Below are 20,864 nucleotides of genomic sequence, written 5' to 3' on the forward strand. Positions count from 1 at the left end.
AAAAATAACACAATATTAACATTTTTATCAATTGTACATTAACATTTTTAGCTATTTTTAAACACCAAGTATTAAAGTATTTTTTTAATTTATTTATAAGTATTCATCGGTAAAGTTTTCAAATTTTTAAAGCACTATCAATTCTGTTATTGAGAACATTTTTGATACACTGCATGCAACGAAATCTATGTTATTATGTACTGTTATATGTAATCATGAGTCGAGGAACGAGTTTTTTTGTTTATTTTGGTTCTCAAGCGGCTACGAAGTTATGAATCAGTGTATCTTATTTGGCCATTAGAAACGCACATCTCCACAACTTTGATCATGGATTACGAGGCTAGAAAGCAAATTTTATTCCTACATTCCGATTCTGTGAAGGTTGCGTGTGAAAGGGTTAACTTGTCGAAACCCGGGGAGATCGATCAAGTGGTGAAATTATTGAGGAATTGGATTCAAGAGCAGCCACATTTTAGAAGAAAGGATTTCAGTGAGTGATAAACAACTTTAATAATTTAGATTCTGTTGCATTTGCATTTTGCTTGCAGTACCGTTTTATAACGGTACCTAACAGTGTGATTGATGGTGACGCATATGCGTATTATTTCTTTCTTCGTGACGATAATCAAAGTGTTTTTAATAATATTTTTTTATATTATTACCTAGTCATATATATATCGCATATTCATTTCACATTCTATTTAGTTGCTGTGTATTTATTAATAACCTTATATTATATACCTTATGTTTTATAATATATTGAACTATATTAAATGTATAATATTATAGTTATGTTCAAAATAAGTTATTTCTATATTCATAATATATAGATTAAAATTATATAAGTACAAATAAAAATTATTACTCAAACATGGATGACACCGAAAATTAAAAACAACTTTTTATTCTAATTCAATATTACATATTTTATCACGTGAATATCATTAAAAATAACTATGCAAAAGAGTAATTGTGAATAATTTACTAAAATGCAAATTGCACATTGTTTTTTCATTATTTTAATTATTACATTGTTGTTTTCTTCACTTCGCATAATTGAATCTGATTAGAATGTAATTATTACCCAAGAAGGTAGTAGTTAAATTGATAAAGAAGCATTATAAAATATATAATAATCACAATGATTCAAATCTTGACAAGGAGATATAAAAAATATTGTCTAGCAGAGGATGTAAATACTTATTAATAATCGATCTTTTGAGATGTAATACCATTTTCCAGTCTTCAAAAAGTGTCTACAAGATCTACCTTAATTTCATTGTTCATATAATAATAGTGCCCAGATAAAACTTATTCAAATCTCTTTCATCTAACTTTATATAAAAGATCGTTACATTCAGGTGATGCGTACATAAAGATGACTATACTCACCTCAAAGGGGTCAACGGAACGGGCCAAAAAACAATTGGACAAAATGTGCACATACCGAACTCTATTACCGGAAAGTTTCCAAGACTGGGACATTAAGAAAGACTTCAAACATGCATTTGAAGCTGTGTAAGCATGTCACTATTACTATTACTATTAAATTATATTACTACTACATTATATTATTGAGTGATATAATACAATTAACAGCAATATATTCGATTTTTTGTAACAATTGGCATTGCATTTGGACCTCTTAGCTTTATCTCTTCTAGTCTAAGAGTCAGTGTACATAGCTTTGTAAGTAATAATATTTTGTCAAAATAAATCCTTTATTTATTATTTATTTATGTATTTATATTTATATATAGATATAAGATCACTTATTTCAAGGCAAGGCATGATTTTGCAAAGTTAATGCTAATCATGTCAAATAATGAGAATTATCTATTGTCTATCTAAGAAACTATCAGCTTCTTCTTTCGCTAACATTCATCAAAACCTGTTATGTAATTGTGCTGTGAAAGCTGAACACATTTACGTAAGATTATTATTAGACGCATAAAATCGAATCTAAATTATTGATAACTTACATCTTCAAATCCATCCATTAACTTATTAGTTCGGCAATTGTGCCAATATTTTTTTCATTTCATTGAGTATCTTTAGGGCCGATTTTTCAATGCTTGGATAAAACTTATCCGTCCAATAAATAATTACACTATAATATTAAAATGTCACGTAAACTGTCAAATACGGGCAATTAGAATACGTTTTAAAAAATTGTAGTTTTATACTTTACTAGCGACCCGCCCCGGCTTCGCACGGGTGCAATGGCGGCCGGCCGGTACCGTCGCAAACGCTACGTCCCGCAATTTTTAAATCTGTATTATCTTCGAAATTATTCACTTAAATCATACGGTGTAAAGGGCCATATAGATCTATATTAAATGAACAATGTATTCAAGGTATTTAATTCGTTAAGGATTAATGCTGTATTGGTTAAAATCGCTTCGAAAATTAACCATTATTTGTCGTAAAAAATGTTATTGTGGGTTATCCTTATGAGATAGACATATACCAACGCGGGTTTTTCTGTAGACCTTTTCAATGTGTACAATACTTAGTACATTATTTTGATAAAACTCGTAGGGTTCAGCCTGCGTTTGCAATGTAAGCGGAATAAAATGTAATTATTTACGTCACAAACCTCAAAAATACTACTACTTCTCCACTATTTAATGGAAGTTATTATACATATAAACCTTCCTCTTGAATCACTCTATCTATTAAAAAAACCGCATCAAAATCCGTTGCGTAGTTTCAAAGATGTAAACGTACAAAGGGACATAGGGACAGAGAAAGCGACTTTGTTTATACTATGTAGTGATGATTCGACGAATAAGTTTTATCCAAGCATTGAAAAATCGGCCCTAATATTTAACTAGATAATATGATAATGATATATTTATTATTCGAACAACTGTGAACAACAATACTTTTTATTCCATTCAGTTCTCAGGTTATTCTGCCAAAATTAACAAAAAATCATCATAGAGTCTTCTTATACAAAGCGTGGGATAATATTAAAGACGCATCTCAGATGTCCAGCAACTTTAAATATTCTTATATCGTAAGTATTTTAATATATTATGTATATTAACGAAAGTGTCGAATGGATGCATAAAATTTATATATAAAATGCTTACAATGAATTAAGGCGAAGTTAAATCATAATTAGGCGGTTCGTACAGCATGGATACTATATTATGGTGAGTGATTTTAAATAGAAAAATGCTCGAACAGACAAATTGTTTGATAATTATTGTAAACTAGCTTACCGCCCGCGGCTTCGCCCGCGTTTTCAAAGAAAAACCCGTTCCCGTAGGATTTCCGGGATAAAACCTATCCTATATCCTTTCTCGGGTATCAAAATATCTCTATACCAAATTTCATGCAAATTGGTTCAGTAGTTAAGGCGTGATTGAGTAACAGACAGACAGACAGAGTTACTTTCGCATTTATAATATTAGTATGGATTAGCTTTCCGTTACTAGTTACCCTCTATATGTGTGCTAAATTTCATTGTAATGTACTAGGTTGTACTATTTTCGTGAAAGAGTAACAAACACACACAGTAGCATAGTAGGATATTAACTTACTTATTACTAACCTAATTATTTTCTTAAAATGAATGCCTTATTTATTTTCAGATAGCGGAGTACATCAAGCAATGTGATTTTGCATTTGGATATCATCTAGTTATTGACTTTTTGAACATTAATGTTTTAGATCTGATAAACAAATTAAGCGTTATTGAATTCAGACAAAGTTTTAATCTTTATATGGTATGTATTGTATATTGGATAATTATATGATTAACTGTACGTATTAATATTTGGTGAAACAAGTTTTTATAAAACATTCCGCCTCTGGCTTCGCCGTTGTAATCAAACACAAACCCACATACTTCTCGTACCCGGAGGAATCCTGAGATAAAAATTATCCTATATCGACCTACCTCAGGTTTCAAATTATACAAGTACCAAATTTCATCTAAATCAGTTCAGTGGTTTAGGCGTGAAAAAGCGACAGACAGACATAGTACACATATTCGTAGTACACATTATTACAGAGAGAGAGAGAGGGATTCATTAGAAAATATTCAATAATTTCAGGAAGCATACGGCATGAAAATAATAGCCATTCATATTATCAGCACTTCAAAGCTCATAGATACCTTTGTTGCTTTATTGAAACAAATACTCAAACCAAAAATCGTGGATCGAATCAAATTGCACAAGTCCTGGGACGAACTACATGATGTACTGGGAAAAGAAGTTATACCAAATGATTTTGGGGGTTATGAAAAATCTGTTAAGGAAATACATGGTAAGTACAGAGTATTTCTATAAAATATATTTATAGCTATTGATTGCATATAAAATAAAATGTGTAATAAATGTTACTAATGGTACTAATAACGACATCTAGTTTGTGATGAGTCAAATATGTATCTATTAAGATACACTAAAATGGCAAAAAACACTGTACCAAAAGTGCTTAAAATAAATTTTATCGGAATTGAATACTGAATCAACAAGCCAACATATTTTTATGGTTTAATGGTATTCATATAATATGGAAAAGGGCCCAATCTATTCCAGGCCAAACGTATTTATAGGTTGATTTTCTTGAGATCTGCGAGAGCAAGCTTTCTAAACTTTTTGCTTGTAAACCTCTGCTCGTTAATTCTGTATTAAAAAGATAGTTTTCAACCTCAATACCGTTATGTAATAGTAGTTTCATCTACTATTACAAAGAGTTTAATATTTTTGTAATTTAAGATATTATCTTTTAAATATGTTCCAGATGATTGGGTAGATGAATTATCAAATCAAGGATTCAGGCAATATCTTCGCGAAATGAATTCAGCTTCCACGGACGAATCCAAGCGGCCATCAAATAAATTTAGTGAAGAATACGCGGGATTGCCAGGCACATTCAGAGTACTTAGTGTCGATTAATCAGATATAAGTGTATTATGAAATTGTGGTTCACAAAGTACTTTCTATTGGTGTTATTAAAATAGGAATATATTAAGGAGAAGAAAAAATGTAATATATCGTACACTGTAATATATTTTTTTAACTTATAAATACAATTTAACGATAGTCCAGTCTGTGGGGAAATATAAAAGCCTCTGCTCTACAAAAGGTGGCGTAGAAAATTTTTTGAAACAATATTGTTTAGGTATGAAAGGTTAATAAAAATCCAAGTTTTCGACCTTGACGGACCCAGGCGCTAGCCGCCATCTTGAATTAAAGGTGCTAAAATTAGGTATATTTTAAATAACTTCTCAATTGTTTACTAAATCACAAAAGTGTCTATGAGGGGTTCAAAGAAGACAAAATTACCTACATTTTTTTCATACATGATTATTCTGTAAGTCTTAAAGGTAAAAAGTTACAAGCGACGGAAATAATAATATTTACAGAAATCATATAATTTTAATTTTGTTTAAAAATTGTGCAGCAATCTTTTTTTATCCTTTTTGATGGCCCGGGCTGGTTAATAGTGGCTTCTTCATTATCGTCGCTGAAATTTTCTGTTTCATTGTCTGTATTTTTAGTTTCCAACCATGAAATTTCGTCGATTAAATTTACTTTTTATTGATAACTTTACGAATCGTTCATATCGGATATCTTCTAAGGATTCCTTATCCATGTCCCCTCCGTAAAAAGTTACTAGAAAGCGTGCTCCAGCGTCTTCGATTTCTTCTGGTCATGATGACGAAATTTCATGGTTGGAAACTAAAAATACAGACAATGAAACAGAAAATTTCAGCGACGATAATGAAGAAGCCATCATTAACCAGCCCGGGCCATCAAAGAGAATTAAAAAATGATAGCTGTACAATTTTTAAACAAAATTAAAATTATATGATTTCTGTAAATATTATTATTTCCGTCGCTTGTAACTTTTTACCTTTAAGACTTACAGAATAATCATGTATGAAAAAAATGTAGGTAATTTTGTCTTCTTTGAACCCCTCATAGACACTTTTGTGATTTAGTAAACAATTGAGAAGTTATTTAAAATATACCTAATTTTAGCACCTTTAATTCAAGATGGCGGCTAGCGCCTGGGTCCGTCAAGGTCGAAAACTTGGATTTTGATTAACCTTTCATACCTAAACAATATCGTTTCAAAACATTTTCTACGCCACCTTTTGTAGAGCATAAATACCTACAGACTGGATTACGACACTATCTGATCGTATTGTTTTGGTGTTCCAATAAATTCAATAAGTTATTCGTGAAACTATTTCTGTTGTTTCAAATACAATTGTATCTAATCATTTATCATTTATCAGATTTATATAACTTATTAAATTCTTTAATAAGCTAATTGGTCCCAATAATTATACTTTTTTGAAGCTACTTTTTGTTTAGCACAAATTTCATAATTATCAATTATCAGGTAGAGAACTAATCCCTACAAACCCCATTAAACTTTCCTCGCTTTAACGAGACGCAAACTGAAGTGGATTTTAATATTAATTAGAAATTCTAGTGACTGTTGCCTTTTTGCAATGTTCCCGGCAACCACTATTTTGTATGCAAGTAGAAATATTCAGAGGCTTGATAAATAGAACGGGCAATCTTTTTATGTTATTGAAGGTGCATTCGGAAACTTATTTGTTCTGTTTAATATAAATGTTTATTTAAAACACGTTATATTATGTTGTTTTATTTTATCTGTTTAATATAAATCTATACTAATATTATAAAGCTGAAGAGTTTGTTTGTTTGAACGCGCTAATCTCAGGAAATACTGGTACGATTTGAAAAAATATTTCGGTGTTAGATAGCCCATTTATCAAAGACAGGCGCGGAGCCACGCGGGTGAAACCGCGAAGCGCAGCTAGTGTTTATGTATAAAATACGTACCTAATATATTTTACTAGCTGCTCCGCGTGGTATTACCCCCGTGGCTCCAATCCTGTTGGTCGTAGCGCAAATAAAATATAATAACAACAGCTTTTAGACGCCGTTCTAATTTGTTTGAAATTTATCTAAAGAAATAACATTCCTGCCCATCTGTTTCTTAACTTACCTGTTCATTTGCTCCTGTGATTGCTTCGATATCGACTTTATTTCCTGAGTCATCGTTTTTGAAGACCATTTGTATTGTAGGGGGAATCCGGGAGACTTGCCCAGGTGGGAGAGTTGAACCACTTTCAATAACTTTTTAAATTAGGTGCCAAATTACGCTAAGTGGCAAACAAATGAACGCGCGTAACCCGCCAATCACAAGCAACTCAAAATTTTGAGTGATAACAGACGCGTTCGACCGTGAGTTCCGAAAAAGTGGTTTCATCGTCGCGGAGTGAATTTTTTAGGCTTTGTTGTTTTAATTGCTATGCACGCATTTATGAAGGTATATATCAAACACCTACGTTATTGCATTACTAGATTATCATATTTTGTCGTACGTTCAGTGTTGTTCTCCAGTTGATAGTGGATTTGTTGGAAAAAATCAAGATATGGCCTTGGGTCGGGTGCGGGAGAGTTGAACCAGTCTGCAGTCGGGAGACTTGAACAGTGGTTTAACTCTCCCTTTGCAGTTTGTATTCTATTTAAGTTAGCTTTTGTTTTGTTTTAGAAAGAAAATGCCATTTCAGAATAAGCCTAAGGAAGGTAGTCGTCGCAGGAAACCGTTTACTAAGTCTAAGATTGAAAGCGCAGTCAGAGAAATATAGAGTGGCAAATCTATTCGTCAAATTGCAATCATGTATGGGATAGGCAAAACCACTTTACGGTATTACCTCTTAAGTGAACAAAAGTTAACACCTTTGCAAGACAAGGGGAGCCAATACAAATGCTCCCGGATTTTCAATGTAAATAAAGAGAAATTGCTCGTTCGTTACTTATTGACCTGCAGTAAAATGCACTATGGTTTAACCATAAAACAAACAATGCAACTAGCATTCGACTACGCCAAATTCCTCCAAAGTGAACATCCAAGAGGCAAATATTGAAGAAATAGGCAAATAGGCACATATTAATTAATAGTTAGAAATGTCTTTAAATTAGTTTTGTAGATTTATTTAGCAGTAGATACCTCAAAACGAGTAGGTATTTAATTAATAAAAAGAAGCGAATGTTATGTTTAGGAGTTGCTCTGAAAACATTTTTCACTAAATTGTTTAGAAGATGATTATGAATAAGTAATCTAGTTATTGTTAAATGTGTCTAAATAATACATAACTAATGAATAATATGCTTTATTTGCGTCATTTCCCCTCTCTAAAAAGGTATGGGCAAGTGTCCCGCACCTGATGGGCAAGTGTCCCACCGGTTGGGGAGACTTGAATCAAAACTCATTTTTTATTACAACTTAATTTACTATCTTCTCCTTGCAACTTTTATTTTCAGAATAGTATAAAATCTTAGCCAGATAATAAGGCTTCCATATGGTTTAGATCTTAAAGCTCTCCAGGTCACTGATCAGATTTTATAGAGTTTTTAGTAAAAAGCGGTTCAAGTCTCCCGGACTCCCCCTACTAAAGAACCAATATCAAAACATTAAAGAAAGTGAGCAATAACCAAAAGTAGCAACAGTTAGAAAGCCATTACATCAGGTGAATGCAGCATACAACTATTATGGCTTGAATGTTACTAGCTATTTACGTTATCTTACTGTGCTCTAAGTATTTTTGCATCTTTAAAGAAATAAGTAGAATGTGATTTTTTTTAACTTTATTGCCTTAAATATAGTTATCATCAAGTTTTCTGCGTCATTTTTTTACGATATTACATCGGTATGTACATTGTACATACATAATTTGAGAGAGTAACTAATTATAAATCCGTACTAATATTATAAATGCGAAAGTAACTCTGTCTGTCTGTCTGTTACTCAATCACGCCTTAACTACTGAATCAATTTGCATGAAATTTGGTATAGAGATATTTTAATACCCGAGAAAGGACATAGGATAGGTTTTATCCCGGAAATCCTACGGGAACCGGTTTTTCTTTGAAAACGCGGGCGAAGCCGCGGGCGGAAAGCTAGTATAAAATATTTTTAAATTAAAAGATGTTGTTGAAATGTATAATGAAGATTTAGTAGGTATACTCTGATAGTGACAAAAACATTTGACTTACTTGAGTTTAGCTTTTTTTCACCTGCCAGGAGACAAATGCTTGGAAACTTTATACTATGGCATTAATTTCTCAAGGTAAAAAAAATATATTACAAATACCACCTAGACACAATATTATATCCTGAAAACGTAATTTATGACATTGATAAAATTAAATAAAGAACTCATTACACTTTTTAAAAGTTTTATTATTTTTACGTGTCTTTCAATTGCACAAAATGACTTTAGTCATTAATTAATAAAAACCACACTCGCTCTCAACTAACGCATCTATTTAAACCCTTTTATACTAAAAAATAATAAAAAAAAACATTTAATCAATTCCTATAATAATTCAGATTTCATTGAAAAAGAAATAACTTCATTACATAGCCAAATAATCTGATAATATTTTAGTGTAGGTATATTCTTATAATATGACGATGAGATAAATATTTATTTAATACACAATAATATAATATTCATAGTCCTAAAACATACATAACTCAATTCCATAATCATTTACACAATTATTATATAAACAAATATTTCTAATAAGTGTTTTCTTACGTGTAGACTTCAATCTCACTTTTAAGATTAATATTCAATGTATACAATATACATATTATAATACTGTAATATAAATAAATAATATTTAATAGTTTGGCACTATCTGCTTAAGTCATAATAAAAGTTAGTTATACGTCAGTCCTTCTCATTACTTTTAAATGATAAAATGTAATTTACAAAAACGATTCGACTAAGAGTCCTAAAACAAAACTATCAAATTGTTTATCAAAACCTTTGATTAACTGAAAAGTTTCTCATTCCGGCTCCTCTTTCACAGTATACACAGACCGACGAATTGCACCACCGTTATAATTAGTTCTAGTAACGTGTTGTAAAACTTCTGGTAACATATCCCCTTCTGAAGAAAGCATCGATTCGTCAGTCAAGTTTCCACTTTCATCCCGTCAGGAACGCTGCAGAAATTCCGGCGTCAAAACTTTTTGAGTTGCCTTCATAATCTTTTCATGGTGTCTCAGTCTATGAACAATTTCATCATGTAAGACGTTAAAGCACATTGCAGTCAGCGCAAGTCCAGTGATTATGTAAATGGAACAAAACCAAACAGTTCCCGAAGAAGCACCGTTTCTTTGAGTTACTCCAGGCGCCAAGTGTCCAAAACCAATAGTACTCAGACTCATAAAACAAAAGTATACACCGTCTACTGGACTCCAGCCTTCCAGTTGATACAAAACCAGCGCCCCGAAAAATATATAAGTAAATATTGCAGCGAGACACAATGAAATCGGAGCTAGAATAGAAAATCCTCGAAGTGATATTTTCGAGTCTGTATCCGTGCAACTCATTGAGTCACAATCTCGGAGAAAGTTTAAGCCGACCGGTTTATCTTTTATTGATGTGGTACTCAGGCTATTAGCTTGTGACGCAGAAATGATCGTGCCAGAAGGGGATCGAACATAATAAGGTTCTTGAAGATGCAATGTTTGTGTCCGAAAATCTTCTGGTCGCCGCACTTTTTCCTTGCGGTCTTTGTTTGTAATTGTGCTTTCATCGAGACAACAATATCCACATTTGACACATATACAACAACATAAAGCCCTGCTAAATATACTGCGGGCAAATCTAGACAGTAATGCGCCCACAACCGATAAATATAGAAGTGTTAATGGTATACCTATAACAGCATAACCAATTGTCACCACTTTACCCAATGCTGTCTTTGGTGCAACACTCCCATAACCTGAAACAAATTAAATATTTTTATCCTGTATCTTGTAACTATTGATTTCTGCAATCTTAACTAAATTGAGTTAATTTTTAAATTTTTAATACAGAAAAAATAATCGTTCTATTTTTTGTAAAATTTGTATCCCCTAGTCATTTAAAAAAGATAAGTAAAGTTATATTAGAAACAAAAAAATTGCTAACCTATAGTTGTCAGGACAGTTAATGAATACAAAAATGCCTTGGAAAAATTCCATTCGTAGTCGTCTGCGACAAGCGCAGGTGCGGACTCCAAAACCCTGGCTCCGCCGTACTGTTCTGTTACATCAGCCGTCACTCGAGCAACTAATTTATCTTGAAACCTTGCTATTTCTTGAGCAGCGAGTCTTGTCCAATTTTCTTTATACAATATGTTTAGGGACACTGTTATCTCCCATATACTTTCAACAGTTTGTGACCTGAGTTCAGCGGTCACTTGTGCAATACTATTATTAACTTTAGCTATCGGCAACGGCTTTTTATTATCATTAGCCTGATAAGACGTCGTTGCCAGTGTTTTTTGATGTATTTTGGCAGCGCTACCTTCGATAGCCAGAAATATAAAAGCCCCTACCAATGTGTATATCAATAGTATCGCAAATATTCCGAGATTTGTTATACATCCTGCAATCAGACTCTTTTTCTTACTCTTTTTCGTTTTCAAACAGAAGCAACATGTTGTGACAACGTCGTCGGAATGATCACTTTTCGAATTTTTCTTATATTTCCCATTAGGATGGTTCTTTTTCTTAGTTTTATCCATGTCTCATTTCTTTGGTGTAATATAAATTAGATCATGTCTATTGCTAGAAATTGCATTTTACAATCTTGGTTAGTTAATATTCGAGTATACCTACCTGAAACAAAAGAACGGTTTAATGGGTACATTTTCAGCAAACCAATATATAGGTATATCATTTAAAAATCACTAAAGGCTCCGAATTTCCCTTTCATAAAAGGCATTCGCAGTTTATACTATTAGAAATTCAGCAAAAGAAAATAAGTCGGCTTGACTCGTAAAAGGCGTGTCTGGAGTTTCAATGGAAAAGAATACGTAAATTCAAAGGAGGTATCTCCAATGTTTGTGAATTGTGAATAGCGCTTTGATGTCGGAGATTTTAAGTTTTAACATTATAGGTCTTGATCATTTATTTGACTCTGAAACTTTATTTATAAATTACTGAAGTTAAATAAATTCCCGTAACGCTAGGAGTGGAATAAAATATTTGAACAAAAACCCTTTTATTCTTGAATATATAGAACGTAGGTTATTGTATAGTCTTAATATCATTGTTAAACCTAGCTTTGGCACATAAGGATTACTGGTATTCCATAAATCGCATTAATATTAAATTAGACACTCGCAATACCACAAGTACAAGTTTCCTGCAGTCATATCGTACTTGCATCTACAAACTTAACACATCCAGCGAATTGCAAAACATAAAGCAGTATTATATCTTTATTGTTAACCGTGGTAAGTACGCGCAAGTTTTGGTTGGATTGTTCCGGCTAACATTACATCTGTATTCAAACCTTCCGGTCCATTAACATTCGTGAACCCGTGTACAGATTAAATGAAATTTATTTAAATGATTGTCACTTGTGGTTCGTATTCAATTTGCACTGGTTTTGATAGTGTGTATAAACTGACAAGAGCAACAAATAGATAATTGCTCTATCTATTTGTACTACGTTTAACGTTACATACGTAGTACAATAGATTGAATGTGTTGAATTTTTTTTTTACAGTACAATAGGGGAGCGCTTGGCCACGATCTCGCCTGATGGTAAGCTGAGATGTGTTGAATGTCTTCTTTTGATATTATATTATCATAGGCTTTAGACCTATGCTTTAGACATTTTTATCTTCACATAATTAATGAAGACTGCACTGACGTCGTCGTTAAGTAGCACTAATCACATTTGAAATAAAGTAGTAGTACCTAAGTTTAATGGTATTCTATCTGTCCATCCTTCAACGAATTGTTTCTAATAATAATTAAAAAATAACATGTTGAAATGGTATGGCTATAAGAACCGCTTCTACAGATGTAGGATAACATATCCAGAGGACGAAATCTTACTACATAAGAATTCAAATAAAAATTGAAATGAATGGATATAAACAAAATAAACTCTGCTCTCAATTATCTCTCTTAACTCGCTTTTTCTCTCCATGTGTTTCTATTTACCTAAAACTGCCACATCTAGAGATATATTGTACAACAGTCATATGGATATGTATGTAACATATCTTACAGTAACTTCCAACTAATAAACGCCGAAAACAAACTTGCCAACACTTGCCTGTTTTTACCCGTTAGATTGCGACGCAACTAATCGCTAACTTTTGTTCAACAGATTCTAGAAACTCCTCCAACAAGATTGCGACCGCGCTAACTATCGTATTAAGTACTTACTACTTCTTGTTAGAGTGTAAGGAATTGCAAGTTTGGTAGGTATTACAAAAAATAAGTATCTATTATAATTATTGCGACATAATTTAATTTGATCTTTTATGTCTGCTTTATCGATTTGAATTAATGTCATCTTAGTATATATTTATAATTATTGTTTGGTTTAAATTGCATCCTTATTGAAAAGTACCTTATTATCTTTGAGTAGAATATTTTTTTTAAAGATTTTCAATACAAAGTCAATTCTATTTATATAGAACCTAGACGTTCATCATGCTAACAAAATATAGATCAAACAATTTTCTTTCCTCATATTGTACCTCGTTAGTCGTTAGTAGCTACCTTTGATCTCTTATATAGCTCCTTGTAAATAAGTTTCATGTTTCTATTCCAAATAACAAAATTGAGATACATATTCCTTAACGTTATTCTCTTATATTCACGAAGCCTTAATATTTCCAAACAAAAGAAATAACCTTTAAATGGGCCAATTATTTCTTGCTGTATGAAAATCTTAATGTGCAAACTATATGAATATAATATTAAACTCGTCCTTATTATATCGTATATATACTTGAGAGATGCATAGATCATTCCTATTTTAAGAAATAAGATAATAAATGCCCCACGCTTGATTACTCTTTTCGAGGAAATCTATCCCTAATATTACCATCTATCGCTGACATATAGATACTTATATTTCATCAAAATCGTTGAAAAGAAAATAGAAAAAGACATATCCTTTTGAGCATTGTCTCCTTCAGCCTTCTCTCATACTTTCTGAACATGAAAAAGATAAATCATAAATTAGCAATTTGTCGCACACCAAGATCTCTCAGTATCATCAAAAAAGTGCTATTAATAAGTCTCTAGAACTTTCGACCGTACTCCAGTTGCCAGGCCACATTGATGAACATATTCATCTAACACTTAATCGTGCAAGTCACAAGAATAAAGCCCATACAAAACCCACTTGACACGATTCATGCTACAAAATAAAATAGGAGAAAATCTCTCTCGCATCTGCGATCGCAGAATACAGGGTAATAAAATAATGTTGTTTTTATGCAGGAAAGTGGAAGTATTATGTGGTAAATTTGAGAATATGTACGCTAGGAAAAACGTTAATTTTATGCCTGATTTATAAAATTATCAGAAACAGTCACCATTGAAATGACTCAAAAAATTTAAGGAATATTTTTTTTGGAAAAATATAGCCCATGCTGACTGGACTGACTCATGATATAAAAAAGTTAAAATTATATTTGTAGATAATCTCCAAATCCAATGAACAATTTTTCAAAGAAACCCTGTGTAAAAAAAAATAATTAAGTATTTATAAAACAATATTTGTGTGTCAAAAACCTTAAGGCAATTTTAATGAATAGCGTATAAGATTTATAATTAACCTGTATAATTAAGGAGCTATTCCATTACAATAAACCGATTAACCAGGAACCGAAGACCTAGAACATTATCGACTCATCGCAACATTCTCGATAGAAAATAACAATCCACGTAATATCATACTAAAATTTTATTATCAATTCGAAAATTTATGCCCACGAATCTCGCTCAGAATCCATTCGGGCGTACGCAGTAATGAAATAAGTCATTTAAATTGGAATAGAGATTTCAATGGGAACATTAGGCATGGGGGGAGGCTAAAACGCGATAATATTGGATTATATCACTGATTTATGCAAAATCTTTATCGGTGGCGACACTTGAAATTGGATTTCGGTATCGTCACGTTGGTTCGCGTTCAGGTAAGCGAGTGGAACGGGAAAAGATTCTGTCCCTTTTATTGCGAAGCCTGGGGATTACGCCGGATTTGTGTAATTTATTTCAGCCTTTCTGATAATTATTCTGTTTACGTTTGGATTAGATGTGTTCACGAGTGATTTAAGTTTTTTTTTTTTAATCAGAAAGGTGATTACGACATTGTGTCTATTGTGAATATCTGTGGAAAACGATCATTAGGTTTCCTGATTGCGATTAGCGATCAATTTTTCAGGTATTACTATTCAATATGCATAGGTATGCAGATGCAATGATAACAAAACAATCAATGTTTACACTTTACGATGATATTACAAACACGTTAAACTATTTACGTTATCGTTATAGAAACACTTTCAGGGTACCTATAGCAAATCAGGATGGATGGATGGATGGAGGATCACATAATACATATAGGTACCTACGTACCTAACAGAATTTCCAAAATATCAGGAAAGTTATAGTTTTAAGAAAGAAGACAGTTCAATTCCCATAACAATTATTAATATATTTCTTATCGACTTGAGTTAAAATCAAAACTTTTATTAAACTTTCAAGAGATGAGACGTCAATTCACCCGGAGGCTATTTTTTGGTATTGCAATACGAATTGATGGGAGGGAATTCCGTAATATTCGTTAATCAACAGCCTGTGTGGCATATTTGGCTTGAAAAACTTCAAGCCTATTTTATTGGTCTAATATACTCATATCTACCATTTAAAATTGAACATCGTTACATGGATCTAAGCCTATATACTAATAATATATACTTATCTAGTTGTTCTTCTGATAAACAATTCCGTATAGTGTTTGTTATATTTTTTTGAGTATGTCTCTAGTATTCTCTCTCTCCGAGTGACCTATTTAATTATAAGTGCTATTATTATTTAGGTTAGTGTTTATTTATAAGACCCATCTCCAACGTCATAATTTTTATAGGATGGAAAATAGGTTATGTCCAAGTTCAGAGTGTTTATACGATTGAATTTATGCTACAAGTGTGATTAAATAATGTTCATCACAGATTCGTACTAAAATATAACCCATGAGAGCCAATCGCAAAACAACATTTTTCACCAATCTGTAAAATTTTTAAATCAACGAATAAAATCATGAACAAAACGCACACAGCGCTGCACCCTGTTAACTTTGACAAGCCTCCTGCTAGAACAACTTCGCTTTTAATTGAAAAGACCCTTGAAATCGACTGTAGTGAAATTGGATGAAAGGTAATCTTGCCCGCGCTCACTTTATTTGACATGTGCGAAGAGTGTTGAGCGAAGAATTTTCCAAATTTATTTTACGCTCCATTTGAGTAACGGGAAAGCAATTAAATACGCTTTCTGAATGAAATGAATTTAAACGGAATTCCGTGTAAATTCTTCATCTATTACAAAAACAGTTGACTCTACAATTTCAAATCTTAAACACTAGCTTTCCGCCCTCGGCTTTGCCCGCTTTGTCTAAAACATAATAAATTACTATATACTAAAACCTTCCTCTTGAATCACTATCATCATCTATTAAAAAAACCGCATCAAAATCCGTTGCTTAGTTTTAAAGATTTAAGCATAAGTACATAGGGGCAAAGCGACTTTGTTTTATACTATGTAGTAAGAAATCACGGAAAAGGGACAATAGGGCAAAACGATGTCTGCCGGGGCAGCTTATGATCTAATAATAAGTAATTTAAATAAAATTGAGGCACACTTTCACTATGCTACATATTCTTAAACAAAATATTAAATATTGATACACCTATCTTATGAGAAGGCAGTTCATGCGTGACACGTGTAGGCAAATACGTGACATAATTTTAAACTTATGCCATAAAAGATGCTACTGTTTTCACAAATTAATCTTGTTGATTGTAATGCAAACGGAATATACCTTTGAAACACATTAAAAATGAATTAGTGACATTACATAAAACATACAAATCAAACATAACATTATAATAATACGATTAGGCCCATTTCTTTAAAATTAATATATAAGTTCTAACATAATCCGAGAGCATAATATTATGTTTTAGGTTTGTAGCTCTCGAAAAGCGAAAACGAATAACTTTAACCTTTTTTAATTCCTCTTTTATTGCGTTGAGAAATAAAGAAGAAGAACGTCTTCAAATTCAAAAGTTAACCCTATCGTTCAGCGACACGAACAGCCTAACCCTATCGAAAAGCGATGTCATAGCAAATTAGCAATTGTACCATATTTAGTGATAGTATTCCCTAATCGCCAGTTTTACATAGTTACAAAGTAATCAAAGCAGTTTTATGACCGGTTTATGACCAATTCGCACAGTTAATAGAGCATTTGACTGTCCACTTTTATTGTTCGCTCGTTATACTTGCATACGCCTAACGCCGTTGTACTCTCATATTTTTCATCATTCCATAAATTATATCGCAGATATACGGGACAACATTCAAAGACATTTTATGGAGCAATAAAATTGTGCTATTTTATATAGCAATACATTGCTCAAAGTTCTAGTAAATAACTTTTACTATGAGTTAGAAACTGAATGTTTCTGAAATGGTTCAACTTATATAGCGTATGTGGAATATGCTCATTATACGTGACTTTTTCTTAACCAATCGATCTTCATGGGCTCTTTTTATAAGACACAATGACCTCTTAATGTTATCCGATACGCGTGCTGTTGCTAATATACTTAAGATGATCTAAATCTTAATATTATCAAGGTGAACTCAAACAAAACTGCCAGATATTATCATGATATTATATAAAGAAATCTATGGATAATCTAGGCAGTAACTTTATTTTATAATAAAACAAGTTCAGTTACTCTTGTTGATGATGATTGATTTGTACAGCTATTTAGTAGTTTATACTTTTTAGTGTCAAACAGTACAGAGTAAGACTTAGGAGTAAGAGAATGAAGTAAAATGCATGATAATCTTTATATATAAAAATGAATCGCAAAATGTGTTGGTAAGCGCATAACTCGAGAACGGCTGAACCGATTTCGATAATTCTTTTTTTATTATATTCCTTGAAGTACGAGGATGGTTTTTATGTAGAGAAAACGTAAACATGTACCACGGGCGAAGCCGGGGCGGACCGCTAGTTTTAAATAATTTTAGAAGAAAATCATATTTTACATTCTGTGTCTGTTTTACTTTTCATTCTGTTATGATTAAAGTAATACAATAAATTAGAATTACATACAGATCCTATACATTTCCAATAAATTGTGGAATAATTTTTGTTCAAATATAACAAGCTATCTGAACTTTCACATGAGAATTGATATCGGTTCAAAGTTTGAAACGTTTCTGCCACAGATAATATAGAAACCGAAGTTTTATAACAACATTTTATCCAAAGTTTATTCTTCAAAGGAAAACTAAAAAGCTTGACTGCAAATTGCAATGTTTATTTTGTTATTGAAACCGAATATTGTAATCTTGCTATTTGTATCTTCAGAAGTTGGATATATCTAACATAATATAAAGTTCACACTACATTATTATATAATTTTCCTACAGATGTAAAAATAATAAGGTTATAAAAACATCTTTAATTATAATAAGTAGGTACTTGATGTTAGCTCTACGGACTGAACGCATTTGAACCGACATATTTTTATTTTCTGATAATAATCAACATTAGTACACAAATGTACTATAATGAATTATTTTCTACCGAATAAATAAGAACATAATTGTTGAAATAACTAATTTTCGTTTACAAAATTAAAGAACTGACATCTCATAAGTTATGGTGCTGTTTGTTACTTGATAACAGCATCAGCTGAGACGCAGCTACATTAAGTCCATTTCTATTTCTATACATATACTTTCCCACTGCAGGGACACGAGCTTCCTATGAGATTCCACTACGCTGTCCAAGTGTGGGTTGGCAGATGTCACATGTCGTCGAACTTTTGATTTTTGGACATGTTGGTTTCTTTGGGATATTTTCAGCACATACATATTACTCATTATACATACGTATGTTTTATATTATATACATGTGTTTCGTATTTATTCTACGTCGGATATAAGATACGCAATAATTATTTATTTGTTTACTTTATAATTTTTCTACATACAAGTTTATTTAAAGAATTAACAATACATGTTTTTATCACTCGTATTTTTTATGTAATATCCTATCAGATTGCAATTTTTGTACTTATTGATGATAATATACCTACTCCCAATAGAAGCGGAACGTTGAAAGCACGAATTGTATACTTTCTCCTTAGAATATAATCGCGAAAGTTTGTACGAATGTAGGTATATTGTTACTCTATCACGCTAAAACAGCTGATTGTACCTATTATACTATTTAAGTTCAGTAGTTACAGAGATGAATTATAATTTGAATAAGCATTACAATTGGGTTCCAGCTAGTGTTATCATGATTGAATATAATATGTGTCTAGTGTCATTAACAAAAAAAACATTAAATTCGCATAGTGTTTGTAACTTGACCGATGTATAAATATCATTTTGTTTGAATTCGATACCTAGCAGCTTTCTACGCCAAAGAGAGAGGTCCTGGCAGCTAGGAATCATAGTAAAATAACTTAATTACAGGTAATATCTGGGGAACGATCAATGAAGCTCTGACACCAAACAGAATGACAATGTGAAATAATAACTGCGCCATACAACTCATTCTATAGAAAGGAACCACCCAAGGGCTTATGGAAATTTCATACCAAAACAAACATTGATTATCATGGTAAGTATTGTAATATTGATACAAAACCGTTAATGAAAATAAATTATTGACGAAAATTGAATATTACAATTGGATGAGCTCTAGAAAATTAAAGACGTAGGTAGTACCGGCAATATAAATAACATACGCACGTGTAAATAAATAGCAAAACATAAATACGAATTATCATATTATTATTTTCACATAATATTACAGATACAAAATGAAATACTGGAAATATCTACATTCTATTTTCTATCTTTACTTCTCTTACCTCGTCACTGATGTTTGAGCCCAACCTTTTTATTTGCTACAAACAGTGGTTCAAATCCTTTCAAATCCTCCTTCATGATAAGTTCACTTAGATCATTTTAATTATAATCCCCTCCATAGTTAACTGGATAATTAAAACAGTGTTAAATCATGTAAGAACATGCAGTCACTCATCTTTGATAATTGCCACTTATCTGTCAACACAATAATTAATTTTCTTCAAAAAAGTCCAAACGAATGTTCCACAGATTCCTTTTTCGAATATTTTCTTCGGTTACTGTTTGTATATTTATTTGTTGCCAGAATTTTAATTTGAATAGCGAATAACACGCTACAATGAATCGAGCTGGGGTCTTGCCGCCATCTTTTTCTGAAACGCGCATGCGTAGATCGTTTAGGAGTTTACACATGCGCTCTAGATGCGTAAATAGAAAAAATAACCTCTTTTTTACTTGCTTCAGTAAAATAACAATCTTAATTTTAATACATAATACAATCCTATCATTAACAATCAATAGATATTGTTAAAACAAAAACAGTAGACTTATATTATCACGCCTTTGAAAATGTTTGTATTATATAGATGTAATTTTACTTCTTTTCTTTATATCAATTATTGTAAAGTGAACGTTAGTGGCGAATTCAATTAAAATAATGTTTATTTATGAATTTAGATAATTTAAGCTTAATTTAAGCTTGAAAATTTCTGTTGTGTTCCTTTAGGTATTCTCTTCTTCCACCAAAAACTACCTAAACCAAATACCTACATAATATGTAATTTATTTTGATGAAATAACTAAAAATCTCAGTTGCATTTGCATACCTAAAGGTATATTAATTTTAAATAAAATTGTAC

At 31.8% G+C, this 20,864-nt stretch overlaps 2 protein-coding genes across 2 annotated transcripts; one reads left to right on the forward strand and one right to left on the reverse strand.

The window, feature by feature from the left end:
* Positions 1-268: 268 nt before the first annotated feature.
* On the forward strand, positions 269-5,055 carry LOC149899064 (uncharacterized). Its single transcript, XM_090114572.1, has 6 exons — positions 269-490; positions 1,362-1,518; positions 2,905-3,022; positions 3,603-3,737; positions 4,068-4,281; positions 4,762-5,055. Exons 1-6 carry the CDS (start codon positions 328-330, stop codon positions 4,914-4,916), a joined length of 942 nt encoding a protein of 313 aa, XP_089970698.1. The 5' UTR covers positions 269-327; the 3' UTR covers positions 4,917-5,055.
* A 4,173-nt stretch (positions 5,056-9,228) lies between these two features.
* On the reverse strand, positions 9,229-20,353 carry LOC149899065 (potassium channel subfamily K member 18-like). Its single transcript, XM_090114391.1, has 3 exons — positions 20,010-20,353; positions 10,997-11,684; positions 9,229-10,808 (listed from the first exon to the last, which is right to left on the reverse strand). Exons 2-3 carry the CDS (start codon positions 11,592-11,594, stop codon positions 10,015-10,017), a joined length of 1,392 nt encoding a protein of 463 aa, XP_089970517.1. The 5' UTR covers positions 11,595-11,684; positions 20,010-20,353; the 3' UTR covers positions 9,229-10,014.
* Positions 20,354-20,864: the final 511 nt, after the last annotated feature.

Source organism: Colias eurytheme, chromosome 21, assembly GCF_061535395.1.
Source record: "Colias eurytheme isolate Ceu_HAF_F1 chromosome 21, ilColEury1 Martin Lab GWU primary, whole genome shotgun sequence".
NCBI classification, from domain to species: domain Eukaryota; kingdom Metazoa; phylum Arthropoda; class Insecta; order Lepidoptera; family Pieridae; genus Colias; species Colias eurytheme.